Source organism: Bombus pascuorum, chromosome 16, assembly GCF_905332965.1.
Source record: "Bombus pascuorum chromosome 16, iyBomPasc1.1, whole genome shotgun sequence".
Lineage (NCBI taxonomy): Eukaryota > Metazoa > Arthropoda > Insecta > Hymenoptera > Apidae > Bombus > Bombus pascuorum.
In genome coordinates, this window is record NC_083503.1 from 3003424 (window position 1) to 3026069 (window position 22646).

At 33.0% G+C, this 22646-nt stretch overlaps 1 protein-coding gene across 3 annotated transcripts in view; it reads right to left on the reverse strand.

Annotated features, from left to right (window-relative positions):
• The window catches only part of LOC132915227 (trafficking kinesin-binding protein milt), a 104129-nt gene that overhangs the window by 42057 nt on the left and 39426 nt on the right, over positions 1 to 22646 (reverse strand). Inside the window, exons 1-2 of one of the 3 annotated variants that reach the window (XM_060974997.1) lie at positions 14731 to 14923; positions 3279 to 4429 (exon numbers count right to left, since the gene is read on the reverse strand). In XM_060974997.1, the coding sequence (XP_060830980.1) occupies positions 3279 to 4281 (1003 nt within the window). In that variant the 5' untranslated portion in view covers positions 4282 to 4429; positions 14731 to 14923. Of the gene's footprint in view, positions 1 to 3278; positions 4437 to 14730; positions 14924 to 20980; positions 21086 to 22646 lie in introns of those variants that run through there. The other 2 variants (XM_060974999.1, XM_060974998.1) reach the window with 2 other exon arrangements.

Below are 22646 nucleotides of genomic sequence, written 5' to 3' on the forward strand. Positions count from 1 at the left end.
TAGGGGCGTGTAATGAGTCTTCGCCGGTGTTGTTCATTGTTGTTGAACAAACGTTTATTACACTGATATAGTTGGTACAAGATTGACAAGCGGCCGCGGTAACTAGACGCTAATGACAATGACCCTAGGTTCGATATGGCGAATCCACGGTCCACGGGATAACGAATATACTTTGCTTCGTAGTCTAAGTCGGACTCGACTTACTACTCGTGATACAAGGATCGCTTGATTAGCTCTTTGCTAAGACGTAGATTATTCACCGATCGTACAAACACACTAGGCGTATGGCTAAAGAGACTGCCAGAAAGGGAATGACTTTCCGTCACGACGACGCTGCAGAGGAAGACTATGATGGGATGTGCCTAAGGGCACGAGATCATCGGATTCGTCAAAGAAAGCCTCCACACAGAGGGTGAGGGAAATGGGCGTTGCTGTTATTTGGTTAATTTCTATATCGGTGGTTAGCAAAAGATGCTAGCCGCCTTTGAGAGAGAGTTCCTGGCGGGAAGCGTCGCACGTGAGGAAATCTGATCTCCCATATCTTTCCGCAATAGGTGACAAATTTACGGGCGGATAGAACAAAGACTGTTTGTCAATCGGAAGGACTAAGTCCTAAGATTTGTAGCGGCTCCTCAGACTATCTGAGCATAAACAGTGAATGAAACATCGGCATCTGGTGATAATCTTACTCAAAGAATGCGGTCTGTGTGTGACGAGCCGCGGGGCTGTTACAATGTTTTATTGTCAAGTGTCGGTATTGCCAATTCTTTAAAGGAAAGCTATGTAACTTCATATCTCTGTTAGGCGGAACGTTCATCCCGCGACCGTGGCCACGCTTCGGCGACCGATGGTTGCCTCGAGCCCAAAGGCTCATTGTCACGAATTTCGAATGACTGTGTTGGGTTATTTCTTAAATGTTACGGTATTCAGGTTTTCCAAGTAACTCCAACTGGGGCCCGGTGTCCTTTCATCTCTGACATATATATATATATATATATAATGCTATCTTTTGCATTTCGCATTCGTCCCCGTCACTTTTTCGTGTTTAGAGAGCTGTCTCTTTAGTCGAGCTATTAATATCCAATTTCGTAAATGGCGAGATCGACTAATCGATATTATAAAGCGAAACTTCCTCGGCTACGAGTCATGACCCCATGTGGGGCATATAACAGAATTATGGGGCGGCGGAAATTTTTGCAACTGCTACACATCAGAGAAATGAAAAATGTCAATGACCTGTCAGCAAAGGATGAAGAAGAATTTACCGAGTTATTAATCGACATGGGTATAAAATAGCAGCTTTTTAACAAATTGTTTAAGTGAATTTTTGCTTAGAATTAGAACAGAATTTTCAACAATTTTTAAAATAATCTTGAACACGCTTATGATATTTTATATTACATATGTGATAATGTCATTCAACAACTCTGTTTAAATAATATCTGATGCTAAGTAAATTGGTCAAATGTATTAGTATTCAGTCTTACTATCAAACAGTTTACAATACTAATAATATGTCTCAAATATATTATTAATATTAATGCAACTATTCAATTTGTTACGTTCGACAAAGTTATTTGAATAATATTTCAAGCTAAATAGATCCCACAAATCTATCAGTAATATTTAATACATAGTACTATTCAAATTTGCTTACACCCAACAACTCTATTTGAATAATATCTGATATTAATTAGATTCCTCAAGGCAATTAGTATTTACCTACACCAGAACAAAAATCTATTAATAATATTAATGTACTAGTATTATTAGTAATGTTAATACCATTATTTAAATTTGTTAACGTTCAGAAAGTATATTTGAAATAATGTCTGATATTAAGATCTAAATCCCTCAAGGCAATTAGTATTCACCTACACTGTAACAAAAATCTATTAACAATACTAATGCTATCTCTTAAATATATTAGTAATGTTAATACTATTATTCAAATCTGTCTCAGATTCAATAACTCTACTTGAATAATATCTGATACTATACAAAACACTTAGCTTTATTAGTACTCAGCTATACTATTACAAAAATCTATATAGTTTATATACTAACAATATTTGCCAAGTATATTAATAATAGTAATACTACCACTCAAATTTTTTAACGTTAAGCAGCTCTATTCGAATAATATCTAATAATAAAGCAGATCCCTCAAATTTACTAGATTGTACTCAGTCATACTATTACAAAAATCTGTAACACTAGTAATATCCTTCAAATATATTAGTTATTATTATTATTCATATTTATTAATAATCTGAATATTAAATCCTCGCCTGAATTGTGTAATAAAAATTGTAAATGAATAATTAATAATACCATGAAAAAACGACGCCTTTATTCTTGATGGTTGTAAAATGAAAATATCGATTAACTCTGAGAAACATTGAACGTACTCTGTTATATCAAATATTCAGCCAGAATTTATTCCTTTATGCAAAAATAAACAAGCACATCTGTTTCATCGATATGCAAATTTAATTCTGCTCTAATAGGTGATAATAAATGATACAATTATAAATGTAACAAAGAATTGTTTAGAATTAATCTTCTTTAATTTACTGTCGATTAATGTTTTATATGTACAGGGTGGACAATACAGAACTGACTGATCAATTTCAAAGTCCCGCCATTCCGAAACGATGCACCATCTCCTGTTCCGCTTTAACAATCGTATCATGGACGTACGACAAAATAATCATCCAGCATTACACAGTTCGAGAGCGAGGAAAAATTGTCAAAACACTTTATCAAAGTAATTCGTCGATAACAATAACCTCACACAAATTACTCTGCCGGTATCGTTCGGCCATCAAAGATCGCCTGATTCTATAGCAGCGGGTTTCTTCTTACGAGGTTACATCAAAAGTAAAACGCATGTCGATAAACGAAAGCCAATCAAGCAGCTAAAAGATGCTATTCGAGAAGCGATAGCGAACATAACTGTCGAAACGTACGAAAATATAACGAAAAATACGATTGACAGGGCTGACTTTGTACAGCGTCCAAAGGCAGACATCGTTCTCATATCAGATTTCCAAATATTAATATATAACTCGTATTAAAAAAGCTGTTGTTTTTTTACTTCGTCTAGAAGTTATCGACAGTGAGAATCAGTCGGTTATATATCGTCCGTCCTATATATCTATTTTATGTACCTTCTTATGTACAGAACTGTGGCTGCGTAACATTCTCCCGACATAAAATGGGTTGGCGAATGGAAAAAGTTTAAGAAGCGCTGTCATAAACCATTCATATCCTACCTCGATTAAGGAGCAATGTTCTGATAACCCTGATATATATCTTGCCATATTTCGTTCTGGCAACGTGAAACAGAAAGTCTGACACGATTCCATCGCCTTCGTGTATATCGGTCTCCGCCAAAACCTCCTTCAGCGCCTCCACCCGTTCTTCTGGCGTACTTTCGTCGTACGACGACAATTTGTTCTCCAGGCACTCGACCACACTGAAGTCTTCCCAGAACTCGGGTGGATCAGTTTCAAGCCTCCTGGAGGATTCCGTATCCAGGAAACCAGAGATGTCCAACCCTGCGTAAGACACGTCCAACGCCAAATTCGCGAATGTGGGATTTCGGGCTAAAGGAGAACTGGTTTGCAATTTCCACTGATGATTCTCACGATCTCTCGACTTGCAGCGACTTTGCGAGTCGCCTGTCCCTATGGAACTCGCTCGGTTATTAGTCCGAGAACGTTCCTTCGAATCAGTGAAAAAATATTCGCTCATTTTCTGCGAATTGCTTGCTTCCGGTCGCCAGAAGTATTTTTCTTTCAAATCTGCCGGCAGATTTTCGTTTATCCCCAATATCAGCTGCCTGTCCTCGCCGCTTTTCGACGAAGTCGCTTTCAAATTCCAAACGGCCTGTAAATCACGGTGTTCCGCGACGTTTCCCTTTGTTTTCCACGCAAGATTTCCTGCTTCGCCGCCGATACATTCCGAGCAACTTTCGCTGCTCCTTGGAAGAAAACCATCGTGAGAAACTTGGATTGTCTGCCAAGACGAGTCTTTCTGGGAATCCGTCTCCGTCGCGCTCTGGGAATACTTTGCTGGCTCACCGATTCTTTCTCGCACGCCAACTTCCGACAAGTTTTTAACCGGCTCTCGATCCAACACATTTTGAACTGTGTCAATCGTTCTCGAAGAATGGCCTACCTTCCTTTGACCTTGATAGCTTGCTTCTGCACATGAAGCACCGTCTAACTTACGTTCAAATTTCCCAGACACTCGCGGATCGTGCTCGTTGCTCATGTCCCATAATCGGATTTTCGATCTTAAGAAGATCGAAATTTACGTACCGCTGTTCATGAGATCACGTTATCCCAACACTATCTTTCCATTTGTCTCTTCCTTGTCGACACAACTTCGCCTCGTTCGTTCATTTATTTAATTCTGCATTCTACACTGTTACGAATGATGTTGGGAACGTATGACGAATTTTCGTGAATTAATGCCAATGGTAATTTCGAGAGGGCGCTACAAGAAGCAGTTAGGTTTTAAGGATTGCTGTTTTATGCTGGCACATGCTTGGATGGACGTGAAATGTGTGACGTTGTCAAGAGCATGGAAAAAAACTAATGAACTGCCTTGACTACACCACACAGGACGAAATGGAAGATAATATTACGACAGATGTAGAAGATGCATACAATACCGAGAATATAACGGCAATAATGACATTCCTCAACGCTTTGAAGTATTTGAGGCGATAGAAACACAGTTAAGATGGTCGAAGGCACAAAAGGAATGTAACTTCATCGAATTGAATTTGCTAAAAAGGTTGTGTGATTTAATAGTTAAAATGTTTGATCGAATCATATTTAATTTCATTATTTGTATTACTATTATTATAATTTATATTCTTTTTTGGAATACATAAGACAAAGATGGACATGCTTTTCTTTAATTTCATTATTTGTATTGTTATTATTAATATCTATGTATTTTGAAACACATACATAAAGATGAGTATCAAGAAGGAAACTCTTTCATTACCCGAAAACCTTTGCCCCCCAACAATTCAGATAACCAAGATTCTACTCGAATTAATTTTTACAAATATGGAATATCTCAATTGGATTCTTGCTGGCACAAGATCATTAAACCTAATGGCAGATATATTATGACTCAATGAAGATTATAACACAGCAATGGGAAAGAAGGTGGAGACGAACAGCGTCCTCTCACATTGAAAACGTCAGTGACTCGTTCTTCCAAAAATACAACATAACCCCCTCACTACTCGGAAAAGACCAAGTCGCTATTACTCGCATCTGAATAGACCACACAAAAGTCTCCCACTTGCATCGATTGACAAAGGACGCAACTCCCGGTGAAGAATGCGGAGAATGCAACGTACCAGTCGTTTTATTTTATCCTGTCTGGAGTGGTATAACACACATCGTTCACAAACTAAAACCGTGTATTAGAGATAATGTCAACAAAGAAAAAATCAACGATCTGTTAAGACCCATTAAAGAAAACAAGATAATTAACGATGCTTTAAGCATATCTGCCTACGTCGCTAATAATCTCGCAGTCGATGCAACGTTAAATTTATATATATATGAAATTTTACGAAATTAAATTAAATACCAGATTGGTCCTTTGTGATTTGAAATATGGCGCCCATACGTCTGTTTCTATAGATTTGTTTACGAAACTATATACTACAGAGAGAGATAACTTAAAAGTTAAATTAACATCTAAGCTATTTTATAATGTGATTGGCTAACGTGTTATTCGAAACGCGTCTCCCATTGGGCGATCAGATCGCCCCCTGTTGGTTGATACAAATGGTAATTGCGTAGCCACATTCTCAATGGCAACGTACTCAACGTACGGCGAGTGCTTATACAACAGATCGCCACACATAATTAAAGATTAATTATGGTTAAAGAAAAAATTAAATGGAGAATATACAATAAAATTTCTTCATATGACGATTCATTTCTGAGAAAATCGAGTTTGAAAAGTTGCCAAGTATACCTTAACTTGGTTAAGACTAGGTGTGAGTAAACAATCAACACGAGGTTATTATACACGTGAAAATAAGTAAAAAATGTTGAATAATATTTTCCCGTTTAAGGCATCATTTTGAAGGAACTAACGTTTGATGGAAATAATGTTTAATTACGAACTGGTTTGATACAGGCGCGTGATACGTCTTCAAATTTATTTTTCTCAAAAAATAAAAAAGAAAAAAAAACGAAGCGTATTGTGAAAAAATTCTATTCTACATTTACATATTTACACATGAAGTTTAAGCTCCTGTCGATTGTTTACTCTTGTTCGGTCTGGAATTATTTAAATTTAAGGATACTTATTAAATTTTCGAATTCGATTTTCTCGAAAACGAAGCCTCGGGTGGAAAAATGTTATATCAAATGTTTTCTTTTTTTTCACGTATTATGATTTCCACTTCACCTGCGTATAAGAAACAAGATTATAGTTTTGCAAATATATCGTTCTTATCGACCATGTCATGTTGTGTGACCTATTAACTAATACTATTTCGTACCTGTGCAAAATTACTTGGAACTGAGATACCTTGTGTTACCTATTTCATTGTTTTATCAAAATAAATAAAGCGTGCACATATATCTCATCAAAAGATATTAATGTACAATTGAAAGTATATCACGGCGCTGTTTATAAAAATCATTTAGATCGCATCGATAAGAATATAAATACTCGGAACTTTCAATACGTGCGATTGACCAACTGATATCAGGTATATAAGTGCCGATAAACTGATCACATTGTTATGGACCAATTATACATATCTCTACGATCAGAAATTACAATTGCAACATGAAATTAATGCTAATGTTAATAAAAAAAAAAAAAAAAAAATGTAACTATGAAACAACGATAGAATTCTATATAGAGGGCTTCTTTTAAAAGAATTCTTTTAAAAGAATTCTTTTAAAAGAATTGCGTAAAAATTTGATCACAACTTTTATGTGTCAAAGTAGGAGAAAAGCAGTTCACAGTTCATATAAATATTAAGACAGCTCTTAAATAAATCTCAAAATTCAAGATTACTCTCAAATTTCGAGCAAAACTAATCTTCAATTCAGGTCACATAAGATATTAAATAATATAATTCTGAGTTTAATTTATCCAATGTTGTTAAATAATTTTCTCAAGTTTTTCACAAATTTTCTTTCATAATTATTACTTCTCTATCCTCCTTTTAACAATTCGAGATCGATATTTTTCTTTCTTGTTGGATACTTTCTTTTCAACTTGACGATATCATCAGATCTGCTACCTCAATTAAATATACCAGTCGATTTAATGTTCTATCTTCATATTACAATTATTTATATCAACTTTTGGCTTTCCAAGATAAATACAAATGATGTCAAAAATTATTATTATTATTTCATATCATACTAGTTATGAGTATTATATTATCTTTATACTTAGCATTTATTAATCAACTCCAATTTGACTAGCATAGTTGGTTAGGGAACTACCTTATCGATAGAAAACTAAAAGCAGAACAAATGTTCAAACCGTTCGCCATGAAATTCACAAACATAGACGCGTTTCATACGAAATATCAAACGTGTTTAAATATACCGAGATTACATTATTGTAATTAGTCTGCGAATTTTGATAGATCTATGGGAAACTTAGAGGTTTGAAAAGGAACAAGATTCACGTAAGACGCAAAAGTACATAAAATAATCCAAAGTATTCGTTATGATAGTGGGAACACTTCATAGTATTAGTGTTAGAATTTCGTACACGCCATTTTGAACATCTATTCTGATGCAACTTTTTTTTATCGTTAATATCAAATATAAACATTTTTCTCTACTTTGGTGGACAAATGTGAGACGAATCTTCAATTTTATTTCCATAATTGTATTGTGTTCATTATATGAATTAATTGTATTGTATTGTATTCATTACATGAATTAATTGCATTGTATTAATTGTATTCATTTTATTTCCTTAATTGCATTCAGAAATAAAAATTTGCATAAATATCCTCGGTTGAATTATGATAATATATTTTCAATATACATATTTATGATACAAATTTACAGTATCAGAGAAAATTAGACGGTATTAGACTAAAATGTGTTAATGTTAAAATAAATTACATGTCAGTAACGTGCATATTAACAATATAAGTTTGAATAATTTTCCTGCTGTACCCAAATTTCTATCCATCATTTTTTAAACACGCTGTAGCTACAATAAATAAAGGTTCTAACAGACGTCCGCATATTTTTTGGAATTTCTTCAACGAGATAAGAGGTTGAAAACGAAAATAAAACACTGTATGATTGATGATTATTGCTTGGCAGCTAATAACGAATCAAAATTAATCAAAAAATATAATATCACAGTTTTTTTACGATTATCATCGATAGCAAGCATCCCGCAAATTTTACAATTAATTTTAATACATCTCTTATACTTTTCTGCGATCCGAAGAACAAGCGAAAATCGAGTATTATAACGTAGAATTTCTGTGCACGTTGATTAAATTATATGCATTAATTAAATTGCTGGCAATAAATTGGTGTGAAAGAGCCGCACCGTAATTTCGAAAACAATAAACCATTATACGTATCGCATTTTCTTTTCCTATTCCATTTAGCTGACGGATTATTTCTATGAGAAAGCGTTGAACTACTCGAAAGGGGACGTGTCTAAAGAATTACACGGTTTTTCTTTAACAAGGAAAGCTTAATTCATCGTCTAATTGATTGTTGCGCAATTCTCTGAGAAAATCGACTACAAGACTTGAGAAATTCCTTTCCCTGATAAGTCGCGAATTCAACCACGGACTAACTCGTTGCTTCACTCAACTGAATGAGATCACCTAGGTATCTGTTTTATCTACGATTGTATGAAAAAAACCTCTCAGGGCGAAGTTAAATTATTTGCCGTTATGAATCTCGCTCATTATATGAATTTAACGTAAAATTATCAGTATACATATCTTAGTAATTATATAGAATAATTACACTATACAGAACTGTAGAAAGATATATATATATATATAATGATACTTACTATAAAAAAAAAATACAGCAAGAACATACTAGGGCATTTTTGTTTCGCACAAGACATAACAAAATTTAAAAGACCATTCAACTTCTAATCGATAACACTGACAAGCTATCATAAATGATAGTCTAAATGTTTACATGGTTTATCTTTTGCTTCTTAAAGAAGAGTATTTTGTGTCCCTCATAAATTATCTGTATTGAATGGGACAGTGTAATAAAAGAGGACAATAGTAATATCTTATCTGATTAATCCATTTCTCAATTTTTGTTAATGTAAGAATTTATATAAAGTTAGACAAACGAAAGACATAACAATGAATGTACAATTTTAAATGAAACGTTGAAACTGGTCATTTGAACGAGCCTGGTAAGGTTAGTGTTAATATTATCTCTAGATACCAAAATCATAATATTATGATCAAACTTAAGTGAAACTAACTATATCTATGTAACGAACAAGAGTAATCATGAAATTGAAGAAATAAACTTTCGATGAAAAATATAGTATAATTTTGAAATTTAATCAGAATTAACGTAAATGTATAATATTAATTTATAGCGAAACTAAAAAATCAACAGTGAAACTTATAAAAGTAAACAATATTAATTAACGTGAATAATAAATTCATAAACCTTTTTATTCTGTAAATATGCCAACGATATTGAAAATGTACGGAAAAATTGGAAGAGTATTAAACGAATGATACCGGGCACCTCACGTTATATATCATTCTACAATAAGCGCCCGTTTCCATGTAACACTAAAGGAATTCGTTGCTAATAACAATACTTCGCGGAAGATTTCGACGGAAAAACAAAAATTGTATCTCTGATATACAAAGGATTCGATCAAATTCACTAATACGTTACTGCTATCTTTGAAACAACAAACACTTGAAACTGCACGCGATAGCACATAGCAGGCGAACGTGAACAAATAATTTGTGTTGTATTACGGCGATCGTGTCATAGTCAGGCCATCGGGTAGATTAAACAAATAAATATATATTTCAGAAAACTTTTCATAGCCTCGAGAGAAGCTTTTATCAGAGAGCTTGATAAACGACGCTTTGCTATGGAATTAAAGATCAACGTAACATTCATTTTATATATACGACAATGATATTGGCGTCTTTGACGAATATGGTTAGCGTGGATCTGTGACATTTTATTCGAAGAATATCGTCGACGTTGCGAACGTTGCATACAAAGAGTGTTTGGATATGTTTAGATAGTTCCTGTTAGCGTAATACATCAATTAGGATTCACATAATTCATATATGTAATAAAAGAAGAACGACTTAACGAAAATGTAAATGGAGTATATATGGTATAAATACAAGGAATAAAAGGAAGAGTTCTCACGGTCTCGATCATTACACATACACTTACTATAAAAATTAGGAAATACAATAATCCCCTGGAAATTACTTTATATTTTTTTTTATCTTCTGAGATATATTGAATAGAACTAAAAATACCCATAAAGGGATAGCAGACCATACAGGAACATACAATAAGTTTTAACGTTAAATATCTAAAACCAAAAGTGAAACTTGATAGTGATAATGTAACGCGGTGTCGGGTTGGCAGCCCTGGTCCGCTAATACACATGAGAGAAACAACAACAAATTCGTGAATCGCGTTATCTTACAAAAGTGTATATCGCCATTTGCAAACGAGAAAATGGCAACGCGATAGTGACCTGAAACGTTGAATTAATCAAGACATTTCTTCTGCAACAGAATGTTGATATGATTAAGTGGCTAAGGGAATCTCCTGACTGGAACCCAACTGAATATTTGTGGGATTGTACGTTAGACGCCAGTTGGGAAATTAAATTATACTTAATTATAAATAAAAAGTAATTAACACAAAAGCTATGAAATCATGATGTAATATACCGACTGGGGTTTATGTTCGATTAATTGAATTAATGCCACACAGATGGCATGCTGTCATCAAACCCAAGGGTTGCTCAACGCCTTCCTACATTATTTTTTTATTTAGCTTTATTAAAAGTGGTTATATAATTCAAACAAGGCATGTTTCTTAACTTTTGTCGCTAGGTTTTATCTGGTTCTCCCGATATCAATATTAGCTGCAGATGTTCCGAGAGTATAATCGACAAACAACGATATTATAATTTCATGTATGGGCTGCTCTCCCTTTATCGTATTTTTCATTTTAATCATTATCAATGTATCTGAGAAGATAAAAAATATACAGTAATTTCCAAGCAATGGTTACGTTTTTTAAATTTCTGTTAAGTGTACGTAAACGAGTAAAAAAAGGTCCTTAGACGTAAAAGTTAGAGGCTAGCAATACAATCAAATTTTATATCGTTAATTTTACATGCATAACTGGTGTTACAAAATAAAAAAGATATCGTCGCCAGACGATCTTTCGTCTTTGGAATGTTCAATGTCCTTCTTTCAAATCATAACAAACGCACCTTCGAATGATCTTGAGAACTTAAGATATCATTCATAAAGCACGTGATTGGTTCTCATGCAGCAAAACACGAAAACCGAAATGCAGATCACAACAGTCCCCTCATTAAAGAATTAAAAAAAACCAGCCAAAAAGTACAAGGAAGACTCAAGAAAATATTGATAGAAGTTATCATTGCCGAATAATAATTAGCAGTTGAACAGTCAAAGGACAGTAACCCAACTTAGTGAATTTGGCACGCCCAAATGCCAATTTTTACAAGAAACGAACGTTTATCAACGTCTGTTCAACTATTTGAGAATTTTCCTTTGTCCACCCCTCAAGAAAAATTTATTGCTAAATGAAAATTTCCAAAAATCTAACATCTGCACAGCTAATTTTTTCATCAATTCTTAGGTGAGATACGATTGTTTCAAATCAGTGAAAAAATTCATGCTGATTATGTCAGATTTTTAAATATTTAATATTTGAAATATAAATAAAGATTTTTAAAGCTCATACGCTTCGACTTGTAATTTTTATAATACTTTGATCTAATATTCGCAATGTAAAAAGTTATAAAGTGAATTTTCGAAACTAAAGTAATATTTATAGTTTTAATAATAATTATTTTAATTGCGATAATTATTTGTGGTTTCGATAATAATTATTTTATTATAGCGGGAAACATCACCGCATTTTCATACTTGTCGATAAGATTAAAACCAGACGAGAATTAATCACAGAGTATTACTACACGCGCGAAAGTGGTGGTCCGACAATTGGCTGTTGCAAGTCACTTGATAAAAATTGCATAGTTCCTTGAATATGGTCAATATTATTGGATTCATATACATATGAAATCCTCACATACGTAATGTATCCATCATCATTTCCACGAATCAAAATAAAAAAAGATAAATGTCGTTGTAGCAGGTGTTCTTTAAATATGTCGTACGCCATATTGAATCGGCCATTTTGCAAACCTGAGTTCAAATTCGTTGCTAACAGTTGACAAAATCTCTAGCAACTATCCTTTAAACTATCAAACTGACATAAAAGTTCGTACGTCGAAACGTATGAGCTGACACATTAATGGATTTTCACATCTTTGACCTCGCATGTCTCAGAAACTAATTGTCAGCTCAACTTGAAAATTTATTGTGGTAATGTTTCACCATAAAGGATCATTCGACACGAAATACAGTTCCAAAATCGTGGGGCAAAAAATAGGTGACTTTTTGGGTCAGTTTTTGCAATAAAAAAAAAAAAAAAGATTTTTATCACACGTCTTTCCTATATAGCTAATGTTTTAGATATGCTGAATCTAAATGAATGGAACACCTTTTATTTAAATGTTATTAAACACGTGTTCATCAAATATAATTGACGTGAAAGCAAGAATTTTATTCTTACGATAGAACGTAATGACTTCTTATTACAATGTCCATTAAAGTGTTCCTTACAAAAAAAAGTACTTAAACGTGGAAAATAATCGGAGCGCAAGAATAGCCGTTGATTAATGCAGGTTTGGATACGTTATATTTCTATTTAAGCTCTGAAATCACGAAAACGACCTCCATGTTCGCCAACCATTCACACAAATTATACGATCGTTAATTTTATTAAGAAATTATTCCATTGATTTAGAAAGAGTTAACACAATAAAATATCAATATAATACAGTAACTAAGAGCTCATTCTAACAATATAATATAGTGTAAGAAATTAGGAATAAGAAGGCAACAACCTCCTTGTAATAGGTTGTAATGGGCCTAAAGTACAGATAAAATTACTATTGTTATATTCTTTAGACGAATAGCCCGTAATTTTCTTTTTACGATAATAAGAAATCGAAAAATTGTATTTAACTTTTATCACATTTACTTGTAAAATGAAATGATTCGCGTTAATCTCATTAACGTCGGTTAGTCATTGTTCTCAAACTGTACAATTACAACCATAATATGCACATCTCTATTAATTGCATACCAATATACATATAATAATCGTGTACATATTCAACACTAAACAATGAATCCAGAATAAATTTATATATTTCTGTCAAATTTTATACAACAAATAATCTTCGATTGCTGTTAACAGCAAGGATCTTTGAAATTTATCACGTTATCAACGACATGTTTATAAAGATAAAATGATGTTATACAGTTATGTAACAACGATATGCAAAAGTTATCTCACATTTGGATAATGTTAAATAACGAAAGATATACAGCATTATTTTAACAGTTCAAAACACGATAGAGTATCGTGAAGTTAGTGTATAACCTGAAGAGCAGTACATATTTAATATCTAATCGATGCGAGTTTCGATTTAATTTAACCCAATCCCATTATAACTAATGATATTCGTAAATATAAATGTATCTCATGCGAATCTTTTTCATTTTTGTCGTGAAACTTGAAGAAAATATGTTATTCTTCAAACCTAACCTCACTTCATTCGAATACGCATGCTTTGAAAGGCAAATCTACATTTTCAAGTATCTTTTAATAATTATAAAATTAACTTTTAGAATGAATATCTTTACTGTTTTATAAAACATCAATTAATTTGCTATAAAGAAGGTGCAAATTAATCTATCTCAATAATTAAGCAATGAAATTATTTTCTAAGGATCATTTTAACCTAACCTGATCGAAAGGGCAGTAGATTTCCAAACATTCCAATCTATTAAACATTGATTAACTTTAAACTAACCAATTTAAATTGAAGAAATATTCTACAGTTTTACTTATTTCTCACACAAAGTATTAAATTAGAAATTCTAAGTAAGAATTTTATGACAAAGCATGTTTATTACGGAAACGTAACGTTTATTGTTCCGGTGTTCAATATTAGCAATCACTTTCTTAAAAGCATTAAATGAATATACGATATGTAAATACTGCAGTAAGCTGCACTGCATTCGGATTAGTATCAGGCTTCGCATACGAAATAATACATGAAACACATAATAAAATATCAGATCGAATTTTAATCCCGACTATATTGCGAAAATTATAAATGAGCGAACTGTCGAATTTTCACTGTGGCATTAATTCACGAGAAATAGCTACGAATCAATCATCGTGTGAATGAAATTTTCATCCAAGATTATATAAAACGTTATGCGTATGTACATCGTAGAGAGTTAGGAAAAAGCTATGCTTGTAGATGCCGGATAATACGTCATGATGAAAAATATGTGAAATAAAAGTTCACCATAGCAACACTTCACTTATAATTGCCACATCTTAAGATTTAGTTCACTGCACTAGACCACTTTTCTTTGATAAACACTAACTGAAAGAAGTACGTCAGCTTGCCAAAAGATTAGACGAGTTCTTTTAGATATAATATCGACGGAAAACAGACGCGCACGACGTCCTTCCAACGTGGAGGACGAGCGGCGACTAAAGTACATCATATAGAATTTCCAGCAGCACTGCCGGGTCGAGCGCTCTGATTGGTCGAGCACTCTTCCGGGCGGCTCTTACGATTGGATATCCAACAAAAGAGCGCCTAATTGCATGTGACTTGTTATCACAGAGACGTAAAACGATATTTTACATAAAGAACAAATGCATTTAGAAGTATCTATTCAAACAATTTTTGTTGTAAATATCCTTTTAGCAAAATTAATGTTTCACGCGAATCTTAGATTGCAAAACAAAATATTAGTATAAAGGGTATTTTCATAATAATAACTGGAACAGGCTATAACTCCGTCGCAAGTGAAGATTGAGAAAAGTCGTAGAGAAAAAGTTTGCACTGTTTAACACGCTCTATCTTACTACCGTGCTAGTTTTTCTCGCAGACACACCGGTGCAGTTGCGAAGCGCGTTGCACACTTTTTTCAAACTGTCTCTGTAATTTTTTATAAATCACTCGATGCATTTCTTAATTTTCAGAAAGTATTAACATACTTGAGTCGATGACTGATATAAATTTGAAAGATATCTCAATTTTAATTTCACCAAAATTGATATATCAAAAATAGGTCCATTTTTCGACCCAAGTACCCCAATACTTTTTTGCAGAGAATGAAAAAACACATCGAATGATGTATTAAAAAAATATGTTCCATCGAAAAAAAAATAGAGGTGACCTTGAAATCTTTGATACGCTTCACTCCCACAAACATGTGTTTTTCCTAATAAAATAAACAAAATAAAATAAAATAAAATAAAATAATAAAAATAAAATAAAATAAAATAAAATAAAATAATAAAAATAAAATAAAATAAAATAAAATAAAATAAAATAAAATAAAATAATAAAAATAAAATAAAATAAAATAAAATAAAATAAACAAATTCTTCCTAATAAAAATTTTTTCTGTCTTCTACGTTTCAACGCTATAGCTTGTTCTAATTCTTAGAAAGACCTAATAAGTTATGCAATATATCGCAAAGAACAACGTATAAAACTTGTAAAAAGTTAATTTGATAAAAGTATGTAGATAACAATTTATGAATAAGATTCAGATACGAACTTATTGATAAAACTGCACGTATAATGTTAGAAACATACGACCATAATTCTTCGTGTACATATGTAATAATGAATTATTCATTGCGCTTTAAATCGCTCATAATCTTATGATATAGGTAATTATTTACCTTCTAGTTACGTTTAAAAATAAGATGGAAATATCTTTGCATATGAATTATTAAATATGTACCTACATCAACTGTTTTCACTCAAATGTGCATACGTATGTATTTCAGAGAAACGGCAATCTTAGTAAATGAAAGGAATTAAAATAATCTTTAATTTTGAAATGTAGCGAAGCAAAGATTAAATATAGAAATGAAGCAAGCTACAAAATCCGTAAAGCTGAGAGATAAGCTGAGAGGAGGTTCGAACATCGCGCATTTCCCGATAAATAACAGCAAATTTTTTGAATAATCCGGCCGAACGTACGAAATCAAAACTAGCAAAAATAAGATGTTCAAGAAGAGGAATCAATCGCTAATGACGACGTCCAAGGAGCATTATCGCAAATTAACGATAACGAGCGAACGATAAAGGTAGAATTTTATCGATGAAATTGCTAGCTTATCGATGAAAAAAAAAATACGTTCTGAATGTGATTTACGAAGACAATAAACAATCTGCAATTTCCTGTGCGAAATTCGAGGGCGAAATATTTGAGGATTAAGAGTTGACGCACAGTTTCCTCATCGTAAGTTCCTCTTAGCGCTGCAAGAGAATTCTGAGAAAAATAGCGCGCACAATTTTACTTTCTCAAGTGTTTTTCGGTTAAAAACCCATTGTTATGTAGCTCTTGAAAAGTGCTGCTTTAAAAGGTGCTATGTACCTCATTTTCTTCGTACGCTATCCGTAGAACGATCAATTTCTTAAAAAAAAAAAAAAATCGCCATCACCGTGTGACATCGGTAAGTCCCATATACAGGGTGGTCCAGCTGTAACTTCATCACCTGTAACATCTAGCTTGTCTTTTATAATATTTTAAAGTTATTTCACGTACAAGTTGAATGATTTCGAGGGGAATATAATTATCTGCGAGTAGACTTTTGGTAGATGAATGCGTAGAAGCCATACGAAGGTCACCGATGGTTTTTTCGATGGGATCACGTGTGTTCTTAAAACGTTAGTCGATCCAGCTGGACATCATTTCCAAGAAAAAGTACTATTTATAAGTAAAAGTAGTATTTATTTGTTATTTATTTACTATTATTTAATATATATTATACTATTGTATTATATTTATTTAGCATTGTATTGTTTATTAGTTTAGTAGATATTTTTACTTCAATTTGTCATACTTAACGTATGACAGACAAAGATAGTCTCTCCTTGCCAAATTTTCACAAATTAAATTTTAATTGCTATTTTTAAAACTGATATTTTTTCGATACAGCAATATACAGTATAAAATATTATAAATGTATTAAATACTACGCAATATTATACCTAATATGGAACTATAATGGTATCTTTAAAAATCTGCCAAATGAATATTCCTCGAACGCCTACAGATGATCTCACTTAATCGCTTTGTTATCGTACGTGTTGTGGTTCATCGGTCGAGCGAACGTATAATATCATAGTATGATCGTTTCACCTTGTCGATGTTCGAAAACTTTCGACGCTGTGTAAATCTGACGTGTTTCTTCCTTTTTTCCTTTTCGTGTTTCTTATTATTTTATCATACTTATTTGTGCTTTTGTACAGCACGTATAAACTGAAGTAAGTATAAGCTGAATATCGTGTTTTCAACTTCGTGCAATTCCAAATATGGACACCCAGTATTGGTGCAATTACGCAATACTCCATATTTGCATCGCTTTCTTTCTAGGTTATTTTATTTAGGGGAACATCAGGATGCTCTCTTGCAGCATTAGGAAAATCAACAAGAAAGAAAGTCATGAGAAGAAGATGGCTCGAGCCATAAAAATCATTGGAGAAAAGAAAATGGGGTATCTGAAAGCAGCAAACTACTTTCAAGTGGACAAGAATCTGCTGTGCTGCAGTCCAGTTTGATACTTGCATTTACGACTACTGTAAGCATCTATTTATTAATGTAATGTGGTTCTTTTAAAATGTGATTTTATTACCAAAGAAGACTAAAGTAGGACGAGAATAAAACTATTCTTTGTTTATTTTCCATGAAAATGTTGTACCTCGTGTCAGTATTACATCTTTGTGTACATGTTCCATATTAGATATAACTTCTGTCCTTTTTAAGGTTAGTTCGAGAGAGAAACTTGTTCATAGCGTTATGAGTATAACAGTGGTCTTAAATTGAGCGTAAATATACGAATAATCGTAGGAAGCTTGTTTTAGAATAACAAGAATAACATTTGAAAAACGAAATGGTATTGCACGTTTGGCTAATTTACTCTTTTATCGGGGACGACAAGATGGATCGATTGCTGCAGGGCTTCTTAAACTATGAGTCGTAATCCTATATAGGATCGTGTAACAGAGTTACGAGGTCGTGAAACTTTTATAACCGTCACACATCGGTGAACTAAAAAATGTTAATCATCTGTCAACGAAGGACCAAGTGATTAATTGACATAGGTATACAACAGCATTCTTTCAAAAATGCAGTTTGAATGAATTTTAGCTCAGAATGAATACAGAACTCCCAATAATTTCTAAAATGTCCTTGAACACGCACTTATGACTATTTTATGCTAGGTATCTACTGCAGAAGGATAACATCATCGTTGATGATTGCGAAATGAAAATATCGATTAACTCTGAAAAACATTGAACACACTCTGTTATATCAAATATTCAGCCAGAATTTAATCCTTTATACAAAAATAAACAAGCACATCTGTTTTACCGATATGCAAATTTAATTCTGCTCTAATAGGTGGTAATAAATGATACGATTATAAATGTAACAAAGAATTGTTTAGAATTAATCTTCTTTAATTTACTGTCGATTAATGTTTTATTTGTACAGGGTGGACAATGTAGAACTGACTGACCAATTTCAAAGTCCCGCCATTGCGAAACGATGCATCATCTCCTGTTCCGTTTTAACAATCGTATCATGGACGTACGACAAAATAATCATCCAGCGTTACACAGTTCGAGAGCGGGGAAAAATTGTCAAAACACTATATCAAAGTAATTCGTCGATAACGATGACCTCACACAAATTACTCTGTCGGTATCGTTCGGCCATCAAAGATCGTCTGATTCTATTGCAGCGGGTTTCTTTTTACGAGGTTATATCAAAAGTAAAGCGCATGTCGATAAACGAAAGCCAATCAAGCAGCTAAAAGATGCTATTCGAGAAACGATAGCGAACATAACTGTCGAAACGTGCGAAGATGTAACGAAAAATACGACTGACAGAGCAGACTTTGTACAGCGTCCGAAGGCAAATATCTTCCTCATATCATGATTCCATACGTGATTTCCAAATATTAATAAATGACTCGTATTAAAAAAGACTGTTGTCTTTTACTTCGTTTAGGAGTTATCGACAGTGAGAATCAGTCAGTTATATATTGTCCATTCTGTGTATTTAATTTGTGTACCTTTTTATGCATAAAAGTTTTCTTACCTCACCCTGTTACACTTAATTACTCGTTTATTTGTGGCAATATAAGAGAACGTTTCGGTCGAAATTTGGTATCGATAAGGACGTACTGTGCTTTTGTCTATCTAACCTTACGATGACCTTGAGACGTATAGCAAAGATGGCATACAAATTTTTAAATGGGTGCCTTCATTTTTCATTAGGTAGTCTCGTAACTGACATTCAGACGTATTCAAAAAGGTGCAAATTTGTGTCCTTCGTAGCACCTGCTATCGAGATATAAACTTTTAATTTCGACATACAAGAAATTCAATATTAGGAAATTAGCTGAAAATAACTGCTCAAAACGGATTGACTATTCTGGACATGTTAGAAAACTGCTATCTTTTGTTTCGATGATGCCACATCAGTGATAGTATTATGAAAATCTTTATGCGTGATCATAGTGTACACCAGGTAACGTTAATGCGTGTGGCGCATTGAATTTTAACACGTTCTCGCCGACGTGTACCACCGATGGCTCACGCTTGAATGTTTCATCAGACGGTGCACACCAGAAGAAATGTAGTTCGTTTAGTAACTAGAAAAAATTGTCATTTGGTTGAAATCTTAAACAATGGAATTTAACATATATTAATTGAAAAAAGTAGGATTTATTTAAAAATATAACAATTCAATATTATGAGCTTATTATAAACATGAATACGAGCGCTGCTCCACGGCGAGAAACACAAATAGCAGCGCCGGTGTGAATGGTTAAAGTCCGCATCACGATAGTGATGGATAGCGCGAAACACACGAGTTTGTAGTGTTTTGAAAACATCTGAACGTCGGCTAAGAGCACACGTAATAAAAGACAGAGGTACGCGTTTAAAGACTTTAACGTCGCCTTTACAGGACGCTTCAAGATCGTCACAAGGTTAAATAAATAAAAGCACTCGATACCAAACAAGTTTTACCTGAGACATTTTTCTGTATCATCGCAAATAAGAGAGTAATTAAGGGTGACAGAGTTAGGTGGGACACCCTGTATAACTGGGGTGGCGTGAAATTTTTCCTGGCAAAATGGAGTTGCGAGTGGGAGATGTTTATAAAATGCTGAATTAGTCTATTGAAAAATTCATGATTCCATAAAAAAAAAAAAAAAAAAAAAAAAAAGTAAAGAACATTGGTGACCTTCATACGCCCTTTAAGCGTTCATTTAGGACAAAGCTAATCATACCAAATTACGTCCCCCTCGAAAGCATTCAACTTGTACCTGAAACATTTTTTGTTTAATATTATCAAAATCGAGCGATATATTCCAGGTGATAAAGTTAGGTGGACCACCCTGTATAATAAACGATGTAAAACTTACCAATATAAAGCGATTTGCCTAATTTTTAGCGTAGAGAAGCAGGAAAGACGGTGATAAAAGAATTGATATAAACAATTACTTACTGAAATAATTGAGAGTCTCCCGGATTTGCTCCGGTGACAATTTTAAGTCAACGTCTATTGATTTTAGGGCCGGTGAAGGGATGAACCAATCCGAGTTCTCGTATCCTATAAACAATAAATAATATCAGTCATACGAATATTTATAAAACGCTTAAATATATTTGGTGACGAAAAAAGAAAATAACAATTACAATCAGACAATTTTATACAAATTCACATCTTTGAGAACATAATCGAGAAAGTAGAACCTAGGTAGAAAATTGGTTTAGCTATCAAGCATTATAGAAAAAAATGTACTTCGAATATTTTAATGCAAATTGCCTTATCTTTATCGATTCACGCAAATATCTCCCAAGCTACACATTATTCGAAAAAGTGTCTCAAATAAAACTTTGTTTCCAGTGGGCTATTTTGTGATAGCCACTAATCTTATGTAGGTGGACGCACCTTCGACATTTCATGGTAACCTTCGTTTTTTTTAAATAAACTATACATTTTTTTATAACCATTCGGTGTATTTTTTTAGTTCTCTACAAAAAAGTATCGAGGTACTTGGGTGGAAAAACGACCAGTTCAAAAGATATTTTAACTTCAACCTTGTGAAGCTTATCGTACACCCACAATTTAACGAAGTTAACGTTGAGATATCTTTTAAACCAAGCATTTTCAGATACAAGTACCTTAATACTTTCTTCTAGAGAATTAAAAACTGCATAGGATGGTGTATAAAAAAATGTACAGTTCCATTCACAGGAACAAAGATCACTTGAAGATCTCGAGAACGCCTAGACAAATCTGATGGCCATCACAAGACGTCCCATTTGAAACACGTGTTTTATCCAATAATGGGTCACTTTTTCGGATAATACATAGTTTAAGAGATGTTTGGCGCGATGAAAATGAGACACCCTGTATATCTTTTCACATTATATACATTCTGCGTATTTTGCACTTTCAAGTTTTCCATAAATGTATAAAAATCTGGAGCCTAATTATAGTAAACGAGAGAGGTAAAACACACGCATATTCATGCACGTGTGTATAATAAAAATATTTTGTTTTTATTTAGATTTTTTGGTTGCATCAAGACATTTGGATCATTAGCAACCAACGTTACTTACATAACAGTCATTACGTAAGGTTACCAGTCGGAATATTACAGATGTGTTAAATTAAACGAAAAAATATTGATTCCTTTCAGAAACTGCAATTTTTTTGCATTGTCATAACAAATTTTCGTATTACTTCGTAAATAAAAATGATTTATTCTAAATAAAGTATCATAATAATACTATTCGTAACAATGAAACACATTCGAGTGAAATGACAATGGTAATTATTTCTTTACACTGATAATGTTTCTCATTGTATAATTTATTCAATTTATTGTAACACGTATATTTTATGTATTAGATTGCCCCAAAAGTTTCTTTCGTTTTATAGGGAAATAATAGATGCACTATATTTTCTGCTTTATATTATTATATTATAATATAATACTTGTATTACATTATATTATATGTAATATTATTTTTATTTATATTATTTGGTTTTCTATTATTATTTTATTGAATATTCTATTAGAACAATATAGATTATATATAATTCAATGAAACAATACGAAACGAAAAATGTAGTGCATCCATTACTCCCTCATAAAACGAAA